The sequence below is a fragment of the Myotis davidii genome, unplaced genomic scaffold (assembly GCF_000327345.1).
Source record: "Myotis davidii unplaced genomic scaffold, ASM32734v1 scaffold330, whole genome shotgun sequence".
NCBI lineage: Eukaryota > Metazoa > Chordata > Mammalia > Chiroptera > Vespertilionidae > Myotis > Myotis davidii.
Window position 1 is genome coordinate 8497111 of NW_006283770.1, and position 15406 is coordinate 8512516.

Below are 15406 nucleotides of genomic sequence, written 5' to 3' on the forward strand. Positions count from 1 at the left end.
TTATTGTATATTTCTAAAGTCAAAAGCTATCTGATAAATCCTGTTTTACAGTGAATTTAATTATTGTTTTAAACCAGGAAAATCTCTTTTTTGAGCCACATAAAAGGGGACAGATGAAAACACCTCTGAAAGAATCCACTGCAGCAAATATAGTGTTGGCAGAGATCCAGCCTGACTTTGGCCCTTTAACCACACCCACCAAGCCCAAGGAAACCTCCCAGGGAGAACCCTGGACACCAACAGCCAACCTGAAAATGCTCATCAGTGCCGTGAGCCCCGAGATCCGCAACAGAGATCAGAAAAGGGGGCTGGTCAGCAACAGAAATGGATTACCTAAGCCCAAAGATTGTTTACACGTAGGTTTGCAGAGGACTGAAGGGATTTGGGGGGAGAAGAGTAGCCATTGAAGAAATGCCAGCAATATAATGCATCACCATCCCCAGACTATTAGCCCCTTCAAAGCACCAGAAAGATTTGGACCCCATCCATTATAGCACTGGGAATTCTAAACCTTTGACTTACTTGCAGCTAAAGCTTCCCTTTTAGATCTGCCACACAGCTTATACTGGCTCCACTCCTTATACTTCCCCTCCCCTTGAGCCCCCAATTTTGCAGCTATTGAAACAAAGCACTCGTACCAGTGATACTCATAGAATGCAGATGCCCCTAATACATCTGTCAAACTTGATTTCAGAATGAGACATATTTACCTCTTCCTTTGTAGGAACACTTATCAGGAGAGGAATGTGAAAAATCCCAACCAAGTCGAAAAGAGAAAAGTTTAGGATTATTGTGTCATAAGTTCTTAGCACGATATCCTAACTATCCCAACCCTGCTGTGAATAACGACATCTGTCTTGACGAAGTAGCTGAGGAACTTAGTAAGTATGCAAACAGCTCACTGAAATGGTGAATAATTAAAGTGACTTCGTGGACATACTCCTTCAGACCCACGCTCATCTAGACAGTGTTTGTAGTGACACAAAGAAGGCCCCAGAGAATTATGAATCTCTAATTTATTATCTCTAATTCAGAAATCATTGTAGCTATGTTGAATGTACTCTGTAATTCAGCAGGCATCTATTGATCACCTACTATGTGCTGGGCAGTGTTGTAGCCGCTTGTGATAACATCAGTGAACAGAAAGGAAAACTGCCTGCTCCCATGGAATCAACATTCTAGTGGGAGCAATAGACACTATTCAAAGGACATAATGAGAAATTATAACGTATGTTAGTCAGAAGGTCATACATGCTATGGAAATAAGAAAACGTGGACCACGATAAAAGGATTAATTCAGAAATAAAGGCATATAGTTTCCAATGTGAGTCTTAAAACAAGCAAAAAATCACAATGGAGATTGCTTGGGACTGCATTTCAAAAGCTCTGCAGCTTTAAAGGAAGGCAACATTGTTTTATGACTTATTCCAAAATAGCTACAACTTGAAACTTCTCTCTTGGCTCTGTGGTTGAAAAGCCAGGCTGCGGAATGGTGTCTGCACAGTTTATGAGCAGCAGCAGCTTGGGTGGGGAGGAGCAGGGCTTTAGCTCTCCCTGCTGCTCAACGCTATTCTGAGGACCAATGCGTTTTCTGAGCGTTTGGCAAAATTACTGTGTTCCCCTGCCCCCTTTTACTCCTTTCTTTAAAGACTAAACCTAGTTATAGCTAGGAAGAGGTCTACAGCAAATTTGGAGCACCTTTTCAATCCTGAAAGGATCTTAAACTTTGAAGAGATATGCAAGATATTTTTATATATGGCTATTATGCCATAAAGTTTTGATCTTCTAATACATGTTTATAAAGGTTAATTTACTTCACATTTTAAGAATATGCCATTGATAGTCATCTATTTACCTGCATCATTGTAGCTATGTTGAATGTACTCTGTAATTCAGCAGGCATCTATTGATCACCTACTATGTGCTGGGCAGTGTTGTAGCCGCTTGTGATAACATCAGTGAACAGAAAGGAAAACTGCCTGCTCCCATGGAATCAACATTCTAGTGGGAGCAATAGACACTATTCAAAGGACATAATGAGAAATTATAACGTATGTTAGTCAGAAGGTCATACATGCTATGGAAATAAGAAAACGTGGACCACGATAAAAGGATTGAGCGGGAGTGCTAGGGGTGTGCTTTGCAATTTTAAAGTAAGCGGTCAGGTCAGGCCTCAATTTGACAAGGTAACATCTGAGCAAGGACTTGAAAGAACTGAGGTGGGGAACCGTGAGTACATCTGGGAGAGGCATTCCAGGCAGAGGAATAGCCCAGCACCAAGGCCTTCAGGCACAGGCATATCTGGCAGGTTCCAAGAACAGTAAGAAATCTCAGCTCCTTATACCTATCATGACAACCGTGTGTCTGTGTGTGTGTGTGTTGGGGGGTAACAGAAAAAAACAGGTTGTAAAGTGTGGGATTTGGAGTATAAAAGATTTGATTTTGCCACTTACTGGCTTTGTGCCCTGGGGTGAGCCACTTAGCCCGCCTGAGCCTCTGTTTCCTCCTCATTCAAATGTGCAGGATAATACCTACCTCACTCGGTTAGACTAGAAATTTCTTAAAGCCGTATGGCACATAGTAGACCCTCAATAAATGGCACCGCTAATTCATGTCAATTAATTTGTACCCTTTGAGAGTAGGGACATGTCTTTCTCATCGTCACCCTTGTTGAGTGTAAATAAGTTGTAACATCCAGAACCTACTGACAAATAACCACGGAAGAAAAAAAGTTATTCAATTCTGTACACATTCCAAAATCTGACCCTAGTAACATACAGCTGCTCATTCTTTGTAGATGTTGAGCGCCGACGCATTTACGATATTGTGAATGTCCTAGAGAGTTTACACATGGTGAGCCGCCTGGCCAAAAACAGGTACACTTGGCACGGGCGGCACAATCTCAACAAAACCCTGGGGACTTTGAAAAGCGTCGGGGAGGAAAACAAATACGCCGAGCAGATCATGATGATCAAGAAGAAGGAACATGAACAGGAGTTTGACCTCAGTAAGAGTTGCGGTATAGAGGATCATGTCACCAAGGCAAACACGGACCAGAACGGACACGCAGACATGTGTTTTGTCGAACTTCCTGGAGTGGAATTTCGGGCAGGTGAGAGCTGATATTCAAAAAGCCTTAAGAGAAGGTTCCTTAGGAAACTGCTCTAAAGCTACTGCTGCCTTTCACGTTAAAATGCTGCAGTTGTCAACTGTCTGGTCTGGTGGTGGTATTTTTAGAAGTCACTTGTCCCTTTATGCCTTTTAATTCTCTAATCCTCATCCTTCTTCAAAGCCTCTGTAAACAGCCGCAAAGACAAGTCTTTAAGAGTGATGAGCCAGAAGTTTGTGATGCTGTTTCTGGTGTCTACGCCTCAGATAGTGAGCCTAGAAACTGCTGCCAAGATTTTAATTGGGGAGGACCACGTGGAAGATTTGGATAAAAGCAAGTTTAAAAGTAAGTGTCATGACTCCCTGGACTTTTGGACCTATTCTTAAACAATAAAATCGCAGTTACAAACTGATTTCCAAATATATTTGCTATATAAACAGGTCTTCTCTAATTATGCTTTTGTATCTTCACTTCTCCCCAGAAGCCATGGCCATCCTGCTTTAACTAATGTGTACAATCCAAAAGATATGCAAATAACTACTCTTATTTGTCTGACACTTTGACTTATAAATAGTTTCTTAAAAGTTACCTCATTTGCTACTGTAGCACTGTCACATTTTACTAGTATACAATCTGTGGTTGTCTGAAGTTTAAATGAGCAGTAAATTGTAAAGTGGGACTGGAACTCAGGTCTCTATTTCCACTGTCTCTCATAAGTCAGAGTACAAATAACTCTTCTAAAATTGTCCCCAGAAGTGACCTGCTGCACAGTCAGTTTGCCAGTTAAAAAGGGTGGTTTTGGCCGGAATATTTGCTCAAAGTTGGAATAGGATTATAGATTGGATTCCTGGCACAGAGTTCTACCCTCACATCTATAACAGACTTTGTAGGAACCTCCATGAAGGCAGAAAGGGTGTGGGAAAAAGTGCTTAGCAGACAGGGAGGAGTGTGCTGCACGCCCATCTGGCCTGGAGGCATTAGCAAACCACCAAGTAGGGAATGAAGGCTAGCCTGAGCATGGGACACTTTGGGGATCCAGCAGTATGGTGAGGAAGAGCCACCTCAAGCAACAGCAGAGGCTATGGGAACACATGGGGGCTGTCACACTGACCCCTTCCCATCCCTGAAGAGCTGTACTAGTCTCGTGAAAGTATATTCAGACATCCGTGGGTTGATAGTGCCTCTATCAAGATAAAACTAAGTAGAGAGAAAGGCAATAATGCTGACAATTGGCTGGGGAGATCTGCAATTTCAGAAAACACGTCCCGATACTACAAATGAGCTGCCTGCTTTTCTAAGTCGCCAGTTTTCAGCTCTCCGTTTCCCTGGTTAGTCACAGTCTTCGAAACCATTCCAGGAACTGCAGGTGTGTAATTTGCTGAATTCCCCAGGGAACTCAGAATCTCTGGCGTGGCTAGGAAGAAGGGGCTCAATGATAATTTTGTACTACCAAGCTGGAGGTAAAAGCAGACTCTCTCTCACAAAACTCATTCAGATATATAAGATCTGTAGATTTAATAAATCTAGTCTTTGCATATTACGTAAGGACAGTCTTAGCATTTACAAATTTTGATGAGCTATGGAACTTTCCACACTTATGCTATTAAATCAGTCTATTGTTATAAACTCTCACAAGCAGGGAAGCAATGCATTTATCATTAATGCTTTATTTCTTTTGTTCATAAAATTCTTCTGAATCCTCATTAGAAGATGGCCCAGTCATGGTGACTTTTGATCAAAAAGCTGTGACATGTTCCTGACAGGGTGATCTCATTCAGTCAGTTTTCCTTTTTCAAAACACGCTTCTGTCACTTCACAGTTCAGTACCAGCAGTCACTTAGTCCTTTCAATATTTAAAACTACTTTTTTGTTTTAACTAAAGCAGTATCACTAGGCTAACTTTAAAAGAATCATATTTTCTCTGCCTAACATTGCCGGTTAGGATCGAATGGCTCTTTGAATGTATGAAATCCTTAAGAAGCAAAGCCCTTGGATCTTTCATTATTCTATTAAGTGGCGTATATGAATTTTTTTTCTCCCCAGCAAAAATTAGGAGGTTGTATGATATAGCTAATGTTCTGAGTAGCCTGGATCTCATCAAGAAAGTTCATGTCACTGAAGAAAGAGGCCGAAAACCAGCTTTTAAATGGACAGGCCCAGAAATCAGTCCTAACCCCAGTGGTATGTATCTGCTTTCTTAAATCCCTTGCTTCATTGTTTTAAATTAACACATATTTAGAGATTGTTCTCCCTCCCCCTGCCTACCCACACTCCATGTGGGAAGAACATATACAGGATAAATGAGAAGATGAGTGCAATAAGGAAGGTCTGGCTCAGGGGTCCTCAAACTTTTTAAACAGGGGGCCAGTTCACTGTCCCTCAGACCGTTGGAGGGCCGGACTATAGTTTTAAAAAAACTATGAACAAATTCCTATGCACACTGCACATATCTTATTTTGAAGTAAAAAAACAAAACGGGAACAAATACAATATTTATATTTGCATGTGGCCCGCGGGCCGTAGTTTGAGGACCCCTGGTCTGGCTACTAGCTCCATCATCAACCCAAGGTTTATAATCACCTCCCACGCGGGCCCAGGAGGTAGAATCTGTATGGGAAAGGATTTGGAAAGTTGAAAGCACCACAAAACATAAGATACTATGGCTATCGTTCTTATGCTTCTCAGTGACCATGACAGAGCCTGTCCACATGGAGAATATGAAATGAATTTGTTCCGGGGTCAGTATCCTAGTCTCCGTTTCAACTCTGGGATTCTGACACTGCATTGCACCACAGCTTCCACACAGAAGTGTTAGAAAGTGGCAAGAACATGGGCTGTAGAGGCAGAGGGAGACTTAGTGTCCAGTATCAGCTCTGCCACTTAGTAGCTGTGTGGCCTTAGGCACGTTACTCCTTCAAGGCTGCGTTTCCTCACCTGCAAAATGGGGAGAACCGTGGAGCCGTTGTGTGGTTACTGTGAGGTGGGATGTAATCTCAGAGAGAGGTCCTTTGGCGCAGGGATGTGGAGTGCAGGCTCTGGGGCCATCCTGGTGGAGTTCGTATCTCAGGCCCACATTCCACCAGCTGAGAGACCATGCCTCAGTTGGTTAAGGTCTGAAATGGGGGTGCATTTCCTGAGAAGTACCTCCCTCGTGGAGTTGAGAGTGTCGTACTTAGTGTGTTCAGGCTGCTATAACAATACCATGGACTGAGTGGCTTATAAACAACAGAAATTTGTTTCTCACAGTTTTGGAAGTCCAAAATCAAAGTTTTCATTGTAAGCTCACATGAGGGAAGAGGAGCTCCGTGAGTTCTAATCCAGTTCAAGAAGGCTCTGCCCTCATGACCTTAGCACCTCCCACAGGCCCCGCTTCCTAATATTATATTGAGCATTACGTTTTGACATATGAATTAGGTGGGTTGGGGGAGCACACATATTCAGTCCATAGCAGTGAGGGTCACCGTATTTCATCAGATTAAGACTCCATTGATGCTCTGCCCAATGTTGCTCAGTGGCTTGGACCATCCTCTCATACACCGAAGGGTCGTGGATTCAATTCCCAGTCAGGGCACATACCCAGGTTGTGGGTTCAATCCCCAGTTGGGGCGCATGTGGGAGGCAACCCATCAATGTTTCTCTCTCCCTCTCCCTTCCTCTCTGGAATCAATGAAAAACATATCCTGGGGTGAGGATTAAAAAAATAAAAGACCACTGATTATAAGATGCACAATTCTTTGTATCAATAAGAAAAACAAAAACCTGATAATTATGCCATAGCACACCACTGGTTATAAGTTACAATGGGTTTTCAAAATGCTAAGTATGAAATCTTACCTCAGAATTTATTTACTAGGATAAACAAAGTTTTGTTTAGATAAAAGCCCATAACAGTGTCTGGCATGTGATTGGTGATCTACAACTGCTGCCACTTAATTCCTAAAGTCATGTTAGACCTGCTTTGACCTTACATCCCAAGAGGAAGAGTCGCCCACGTTTTAACACCCCGCCCTTTTCTCTTTCAGGTGTGAACCCCGTCACTTCTTTCTCCACCCCAGATGTGGAAGTGAGGCAGCCTGCAAAAGAGAACTGTGCCAAAAACCTCTTTTCCACACACAGGAAGCCAAACTTTACACGGCACCCATCTCTTATCAAACTGGTAAAGAGCATAGAAAGTGACCGGAGAAAGATCAATTCTGCTCCAAGTAGCCCTATCAAGACCAGCAAAGGTGTGTTTTCAATCCTGTCAGGGCTCTGCTCAGAAGAATTCCTTATTATCTGATTTTTTTTAGATCCCTATGGGACTTGTAGGAGAACTGTTTCCATATCCATATGCTTAACCCCCCTTGAAGCATAACTTATGCATGAATTAGACTCTAATTATTAGAGGATAAGTAGTTTGTGGAGGTTTTCATTTAACTGCTGTGTGCTTTGGGGGGAGATGCATTTTTTGTGTTCCTTGGGCTTCAGTGACCTGTCATCTGCGTGAGCATTTATTCTTTCGCTTCGACCAATACCCACCCACCCCCCGTCTTTCTATTTTACCAGCTGAAAGTTCTCAGAATTCTGCACCCTTTCCAAGTAAAATGGCTCAGCTTGCAGCAATTTGCAAAATGCAGTTAGAAGAGCAATCAAGGTAGGTTGACAATCAAGGTAGGTGAGATGAATGACTTAGTTGCACCACTGGATTACTTACTTTATGTAAGAAAAGGCACTAGCCTTGGAAACTGGGGAGACAGTCTTCTCTGAAACTCATAGCAAAATATTACAGAAACTATTTGCTGGTTTCATAAAAAGCAAGGCTTTCAACCTGGGGCAATCTAAAGTGGTAGAACATTTTAGAGAAAATGTGTTTATGTCATGTTTTAAATCTTGTCTTTTAGTGAACCCAGAAAGCAAGCAAAACCACAGCTGGTGAGATCTGGGCCCTGCAAACCAGTGGCCCCTCTGGACTCCTCCGTGAATGCTGAGCTGGAGCTCCCAGCACCGCCCCTCATCCAGCCCCTGGGGGTGGTCCCTCTGTTCCCCAGCCCATTGTCCTCGGCAGTGCCCGTGATCCTACCTCAAGCCCCTTCGGGCCCATCCTATGCCATCTACTTGCAGCCTGCCCAAACCCACACCATGACACCACCCCAAGGCCTGAGCCCGACAGTCTGCCCTAACCCCTCTTCTGAAGCTACGAGATCAAAAGACTGCACTGATGCCACCACTGAGAAAGCAGCCAATGATGCCACCAAGCCCAATGTCTCCATCAGGCCCGGAAGCCTGTTGCCCATGCCAGAGAGACATGGTGCGCAAAACCAAGACACAGAACCTGCTGGAGAGAGAGGCTCAAAGAGGGCAAGCATGCTCGAAGACAGTGGTTCCAAAAAGAAATTTAAAGAGAACCTAAAAGGATTTGAAAATGTCTCCGCAGTAAGTACACCCTTGCAATGTGCAAAGCATTAGGGACTTCCCAATTGATTAGAGGAGAATTTGGTGGCTTGTGAAATCTGCCAGAGCAAAGAGCAGTCTCTCAGAAGACAAGGAACTGTTCCTTAGCATCCGTAATGCAAACAAAGCCCCAGACAGCTCATCCCTGGCTGGGACGATGGCAGGGTCATTTTTAGCCTTTGGAGGAAGGGATTATTTGCTGTCTTTTTAAAGCACCACGGGTGGTTGTCCTTAAGTCCATTTCTCCACCACACACTGGAATGCAAACACCTGTCATGAAAGTCTTAAATAATTTATAAGCAGATGTAACCCCCAATGAATGGATGGATTCGTGGGGTTCCGGTGACTCCTACTTTCTGAGTCAGTGTCTAATGTTTGTTTGATGTCATGTAACTGGCACCTGTTGCCTAGAAGATAAATTGTTTCCCCTGTTTTTACTTTCTAAAATGTAAACCAAAATTTCTATTTTGTGTAAGTAGAAAAATCTTAACTCTTAAGTATATTTGACACACTGGTTTCTAGGGATTGTGATATTCCAGATCATTTTTTCCCTAGGTGGAGTTTAGTTCAAAAAGGAATTAACATTTATTGGATGTCAGAAAGATTAGGTACTTTTACATACATTATCTCATTTTCCTCCCTTAGGACAATTATATGTGAAAGACATGATCACAGAATGAGCACCACTCAATGTGGAAGCAGAAGTTAGTCTCTCATTCTGTCCCTGCTGCTAACTCGCGTTATTTTATTTCTCTACATCTTGTTTTCCCACATCTATAACGAATTTGTTCCACCAGTTTTTCCCGATCATCTACTGGGTATAAAACGCTGTGCTGTGGTCCAAACCAAACCAAACCCAGCACCTTCTTTTGGTGATGGTTACTTTTGAGTACTTGCCCAGGGCCCTATTACAGTTTTTGTGAGGCTAGGTGAATTTATTACATGATGATATATGTAAAGGGATGTGATTCTTATAAGATGAAGGGTATTATCTGTAACATTATTAAGGAGGCTTTAGAGTTTGTCAAGTCTTCCCTTAGGATGGCCTCATAGTAAACGTTCAAAATCTTAGTATAGTATCATTTTGTATTTAATATCCATGCTAGGGAGAAAATACAAGGCTTGTGCCTGAATGGATTTTTTGGGGATGTCCATAATCTCTTCGGGCCAATGGGGTAATTTAATAATGGTCTCCTGTTGCTCACTTAGTTATTCAGGATTAGGGTTTTCAGTGGATAGATTTTCCATGTCCCCCTGCTTCTTTTTTCATCTCTGTGACTTCATTTTGACCATTTCTTTTTAGCATGAACTGAGCAGAACAAAGAAAATGTATTAATTTGTGTGTTAATTCATTCAGCAAACATTTACTAAGATTCTACACTTCTGAGGGTGAAGAGAAGACAGTATACAAATAACACAAAGTATCAGTAAATAATAAGAACTACAGTGAAAATAAAATAGAATGTGTAATAGGAAGAGGGGGTAAGAGGGCTAATATAAGCTAGATGAGTTCATAACAAGCAAGTTGAAATATGTCAAATTCATTCATCCTGCTCACTTAATAATTCTTTTTTTTTTTCAAAAAGGGAATTGGCATGGTAGGCTAAAAGATGTTATGATGAATGTGGTTTGCAGAAAACTGAAAACTATTAATGAAGTACTACAGGTTTTGCTAAAGACTTGAAAGAATTAAACCAGCAACTTGTACCACGAAAGCATGATTAACAATAGCAAAATAGCAAAGAGGATTTGTAAAATCCCTATTTTCTCTGGTTAAAAATTTTTATCCCTTTCAAGGAACCTACCAGTAAAGAGAATGAACAGTGCCAAGCAGCTAAGAAACTAAATTTTAAGGTTTGTGGTCCACTTTTAGCATTGTGGATTCTGAACTGACTGGTGCCCAAGGAAAAGACAGGACCTATTAACAGCTAGATCAAAGTGTAGACTGTTGTTTTAACAATGTCCAGAAGGAAGATCTGGAGGAAGATAAAAGGACACACACACACACACACACACACACACACACACGTTTACAAGAGCTGCTTTTAGCTATTGCCAGTTCTGCTCAGGGTAAGACTGAAGCAGGCTTCTTGGGCTTTCTCTGTTTGCTCAGGTACAGTGATCTAGCAGGCACGGGAAGATGCACACAACCTAACACTTTGGCCATTTCCATTGGTCTGTAATGTTATTGCCTAAAGCTTTTGCTGCATGGCAGTGAGTCTCTCAGGTGAATTAATCTGTTCTCTTTTTTTACCTTAGTTTTTGAATTCTAGTGCCATGCTCTTTAGTTTGTAATAGTATAAGCATGTTTTCTTGATAATCATTAGAACCTAAAGTATTAGAAACAAATCTGTAGATGTATAATTCCTTTGTTCTAAGTCAGGGATCAGTAAACATCATCTGTAAAGGACAAGATAGTAAATATTTTTGACTTTGTAGACCATGTCTCCGTTGTACCTATTCCACTCTGCCACAGTAAAAAGAAAATAGTAAAGCAGCTACAGACAATGCGTAAATGAATGGGCATGGCTGTGTTCCGATGCAATTTTACTTACAAAAACAGACAGGAGGCTGGCTTTTGGCCCATGATTTGGCAACCCCCTTCTCTAAGTCAACATTTCTTAAAATGTGTTTTCTCTGAATTCCAATACTACCAAAAATTTAGTTGCCAGATAGCCTGGAAAATGCTACAGGCTGGAGGCCCCCCTTTGGAGATTTACAATGCATGCACTATTAAAGAAATTCTCTAATTAAAACACCATTTTCCTTTGTTGAATTCAGCAGTTCCCAAACATACGTGAGCATGATTCAAGCAGTGCCTGCTTGCATCCCCTGAAACTAGGGTACCTCAGAATACTCTTTGGAAAATACCATTCTATGTAATTCAAGAACAACCCATAATAACATAACAGTGCCACTATGGTGTCTAACTGCATTAACTTGGTTCCCACAGTTAGCACCACATCATACCAAGGAGTCAGAGCAGGAATTAGAATGTCAGTGTGAAGGGGATCTGCTGGGTGAATCCTACTCTAAGCAGACTCAATGGTGGCATTATGACACTTAAGGCCACAAAGGGCATTTAAGAAACACATGGTTTGTGCCCTGGCTGGTGGGCTCAATGGTTAGATCACCAGCCTGCACACTGAAGGATCACGGGTTCGATTGCTGGTCAAGGACCTATACCTGGGTTGCAGGTTTGATCCCCAGCCCTTGTTAAGGCTCATGCAGAAGGCAACCAATCAATATGTCTCTTTCACAACGATGTTTCTCTCTCTCTCTCCCGCCCCCCCCCTTCCCCTGCCTCCCTTCCAGTCTTTAAAATCAGTGGAAAAAAATATCCATGGTTTGTATGATTCAGGCCAAGTGTTGGAATGGAAGGGAGGGACATTGTCTTCAGGGAGCTGTCCTGAAGACAATATAGCTGTCCTGCCTGCAGCCCCACTGTTTGAAAGCATCAGTCTAATGAGACAACCACCAAGGTATATTAGTCCTGGAAGAGGCACAGAACCATTTTTCTTCCAGTATTTGTGTTTAAAATAAACCCTTCCTCTTTGTTTTCTAGACACTGTTCCCATCAGGATATCTAATCCCTCTCACCCAGTGCTCATCCCTGGGGGCAGAGTCCCTTTTGTCCAGTAAAGAAAACTCAGGTACACTTTCCCCAAACCACAGGATCTACAGCTCCCCGATCGCAGGTGAGTGTACATCAAGCATTTATTCAAACACGAGGGGCCCAGTGCATGAATTAATGCACCTTGAAAGGAACTATGGGCCACAAGGCTGTAGTGGGCACAGGGACGGGCCTTGGCCCATTTCCCGCACCCCCGCCTGGCCCCTCCCGTTGCAGCCCCCAGTCCCTTGCCTGCCGGCAGCCCCACTCCTGCCTCTGCTGCTCTCACGTGTTGATGGCGCTGCACTCTCTGGCAGCACAGAGCAATTGGGGCTGGTGCCAGCAGTGGGTGCAAGGGGCGGCTGCTGCCCCAATCACCCCTCAGGAGCAGGGGGTGGTGGAGAAGCCCTCAGGGGCAATCGGGGCCAGCAGCGGGTGCAAGCACTGGGCGAGACTGCGGCACGTGAGAGCAAAGAATTTTCAGTAACCACCAGAGGCTCACCCCGATGACAGCGACCAATGTCCCACCTTGGTCTGGCACCCCCGCTCACCTGCTCCACCATCCTGCTGCAGCTAATGCCCACCATGTTCTGCATGTGCCCCCTTGGTGGTCAGCGCATGTCATAGCAACCGGTTCGGTTGTTCCACCCTTAAGTCTATTTGCATATTAGGGTTTTATAGATGGGTCAGTCTCAAGTTCACTTAAGCCTTGTAAACTTCTTGGACAAATGCCTGTGCTTTTAAGATATTTCCCCTCCTTTTCTTCCCAGGTGTTATTCCAGTGACATCATCTGAACTCACTGCTGTTAATTTTCCCTCTTTTCATGTAACACCTTTGAAGCTAATGGTCTCACCAACTTCCGTGGCAGCCATACCTGTAGGGAACAGCCCGGCTCTCAGTTCGAGCCACCCCATTCCTGTCCAGAACCCAAGCTCAGCCATTGTAAACTTCACCCTGCAGCACTTGGGGCTCATCTCCCCCAGTGTGCAGGTGTCTGCCAGCTCCGGGCCCGCGACTCTTCCCATGTCCCCAAGAATAGAGGCTGTTAGTGTCGTACCAGAACATGCAGGCACTCAGCAAGGAAGGGCCATCCGGTATAACTCGCCAGTCCTGGGCCAGAACCAACCGAATGGACAGTCCCTTGCTATGATGGGGGCACAGCAGGTGAGAGTATTTCCATTTAATTTATTTTTTCCATACGGTTATTAAGTCCCAAATGTCAGACTTGCTTTTGCTTTTCTTCTTTGGAGAGGGAAAGGATGGGGGAGTGAAGAGGCTGAAGGCCTGCCTGCTCTCCAAGCCTGGAAAAAGTGTGCAAATAATGCATATTATTGCGTTACTGTGAGCTTTTTTTCTTGCCTTAACAAAAATAGCTGAGAATGGAAAACTCATCCAGGCTTACCTAGCCGATTTCAAAGTATGCTGGGCTCCCACGTGTGACATGGCCTTCTAGTCCAGTCTCATAAGGCTGCTAGAGTTAGAGCATACCTGTCTGTGGTGTGGGTTTGACTTCTTTTTTCCATTCCTCTCTTTCCAATCAGCCTGTTCCAGTAACACCCAAAGGGTCACAATTAGTGGCTGAAAGTTTCTTCCGTACCCCAGGTGGACCAATGAAATCGACGGGTTCACCCTGCATGGATTTTGATGGTGCTAATAAAACCTCCACAGGAACTCTCTTTGTCCCACAGCGAAAACTGGAAGTGTCAACGGAGGATGTCCATTAATTGACAAATTTGGCTTCATTTAATTTTCTAAAGAGTTGTTTAATAGAGAAAATGTACTCAGACTAGTTTGGAGAACACATTCCCTGAAAATACTGTAAATACGTTGGGGGTTTACTTAATTTCAAAAAAAACACTTATTTTCATAAAAATAAAAGTAAAATGTTGAACTAAGGTATATTAACTTCCAGGGGAAAAGAATGAATTATTTCACCTGTGCCTATACCATTATGCAAAGTAACTGTATTAAAGTTTACTTCCCTTTGAGTGAATATGTGACATGCCTAACACAGCATTCTCTTAAACTTTGCACAAAGAAAAAGCTGTGATGTATAATGTATTTTTAAATAGAACTATAGCTATATTTTTTGTAACTTTAATCAGTTTTTGTTGCAGTCTGTCTTTTTGTAAAGTTTGCAACAATCCTCAATCAAGTCTATGGAAAAATTATTTATAAATGTATTTTTAATCATAAATTGTTGAAATTAAAACTTTTCTAAAATGTATTTAACATTTTCATTTGACCAATTAGGGCACTATGGGAAGAAAATGAAAATTTATCTAACTGACCTCAAGGGCAAATTCTTGGTGTGGAGCATCATTCCTCCTGGGTTCCCTTAGAAACGCAAAGTTTACCAAATGTTCCTACATTTTGCCTCTCATTTGATCTTCCATTGGCTCCATTTTTACAGAAGTGAAAATGGCTTCGGAGATGCTGTTGCTTGGTCAAGGTCACCAAGCTAAGTCTCATGTGCTTTCCTTCCTACCCGGGAAGGTTAGAAATGAAAGGGGGATCTGGGGTGCTTGCTACCCTGCCCTGGCACCACCAGCATCTACTCCAGGCCTGCTGTCTACAGAGGAGGGGCTGCAATACAGTCCTCTTACCACACTTTCCAAATGACCCAGCTCCAGGAAGTGGAAAGCAGCAGTTTCTGATTTCCTCCACACTCAAAGCTCTACACTAAATCCCTTGAGTTCCAAGAGAAAACATGAGTTACAATGTGCTGAGTGTGCATCTCCTTGCCCTTCCTTGTTATGGGACAAATTGCACCTTGAGAATTGGCATGTGCCCTCCCAGGTCAGGTCTTAAGGATCATCATATCTATTTCCCACATGTTTACTGTATGCCGGGCACTGTGCTATTTATTTTTTAAAGCTACTCCCTCTGTGAGCTAGGACTATGAGGTCACTGAGGCTCTCAGAAATTAAAGCAATAAGTCCAGAGTCACACTCAACCATGTCTATGGCCCTCTTTATCCAATACCCGCCTGCCTCCATATGCAAGCTTAGCAACTCTGGTAGAAACCAAACGCATTGTATCAGGATAATCAGCATTTGTAAGGTCACCCCTTTCAAATATATATATACTAGAGGCCTGGTGCACAAAAATTTGTGCACTCGGGGGGAAGGGAGGGTCCCTCAGCCTGGCCTGTGACCTCTCGCAGTCTGAGACCCCTCGGGAGATAACGCCCTGCTGGCTTAGGCCTGCTCCCGGGTGGCAGAGGGCAGGCCCAATCCCTAGGTGCAGCCCC

The 15406-nt window shown here is 43.2% G+C and overlaps 1 protein-coding gene across 2 annotated transcripts in view; it reads left to right on the forward strand.

Annotated features, from left to right (window-relative positions):
• Nucleotides 1-14022, forward strand: part of E2F8 (E2F transcription factor 8) — a 17228-nt gene extending 3206 nt beyond the window's left edge. For both annotated transcript variants that reach the window (XM_006753979.2, XM_006753980.2), the window contains exons 3-13: nucleotides 78-356; nucleotides 725-881; nucleotides 2798-3112; nucleotides 3293-3454; nucleotides 5153-5290; nucleotides 7132-7335; nucleotides 7655-7742; nucleotides 7990-8521; nucleotides 12105-12237; nucleotides 12923-13317; nucleotides 13695-14022. In XM_006753979.2, the coding sequence (XP_006754042.1) occupies nucleotides 78-356; nucleotides 725-881; nucleotides 2798-3112; nucleotides 3293-3454; nucleotides 5153-5290; nucleotides 7132-7335; nucleotides 7655-7742; nucleotides 7990-8521; nucleotides 12105-12237; nucleotides 12923-13317; nucleotides 13695-13877 (2586 nt within the window). In that variant the 3' untranslated portion in view covers nucleotides 13878-14022. The remainder of the gene's footprint in view (nucleotides 1-77; nucleotides 357-724; nucleotides 882-2797; nucleotides 3113-3292; nucleotides 3455-5152; nucleotides 5291-7131; nucleotides 7336-7654; nucleotides 7743-7989; nucleotides 8522-12104; nucleotides 12238-12922; nucleotides 13318-13694) is intronic.
• The last annotated feature ends 1384 nt before the right edge of the window (nucleotides 14023-15406 follow it).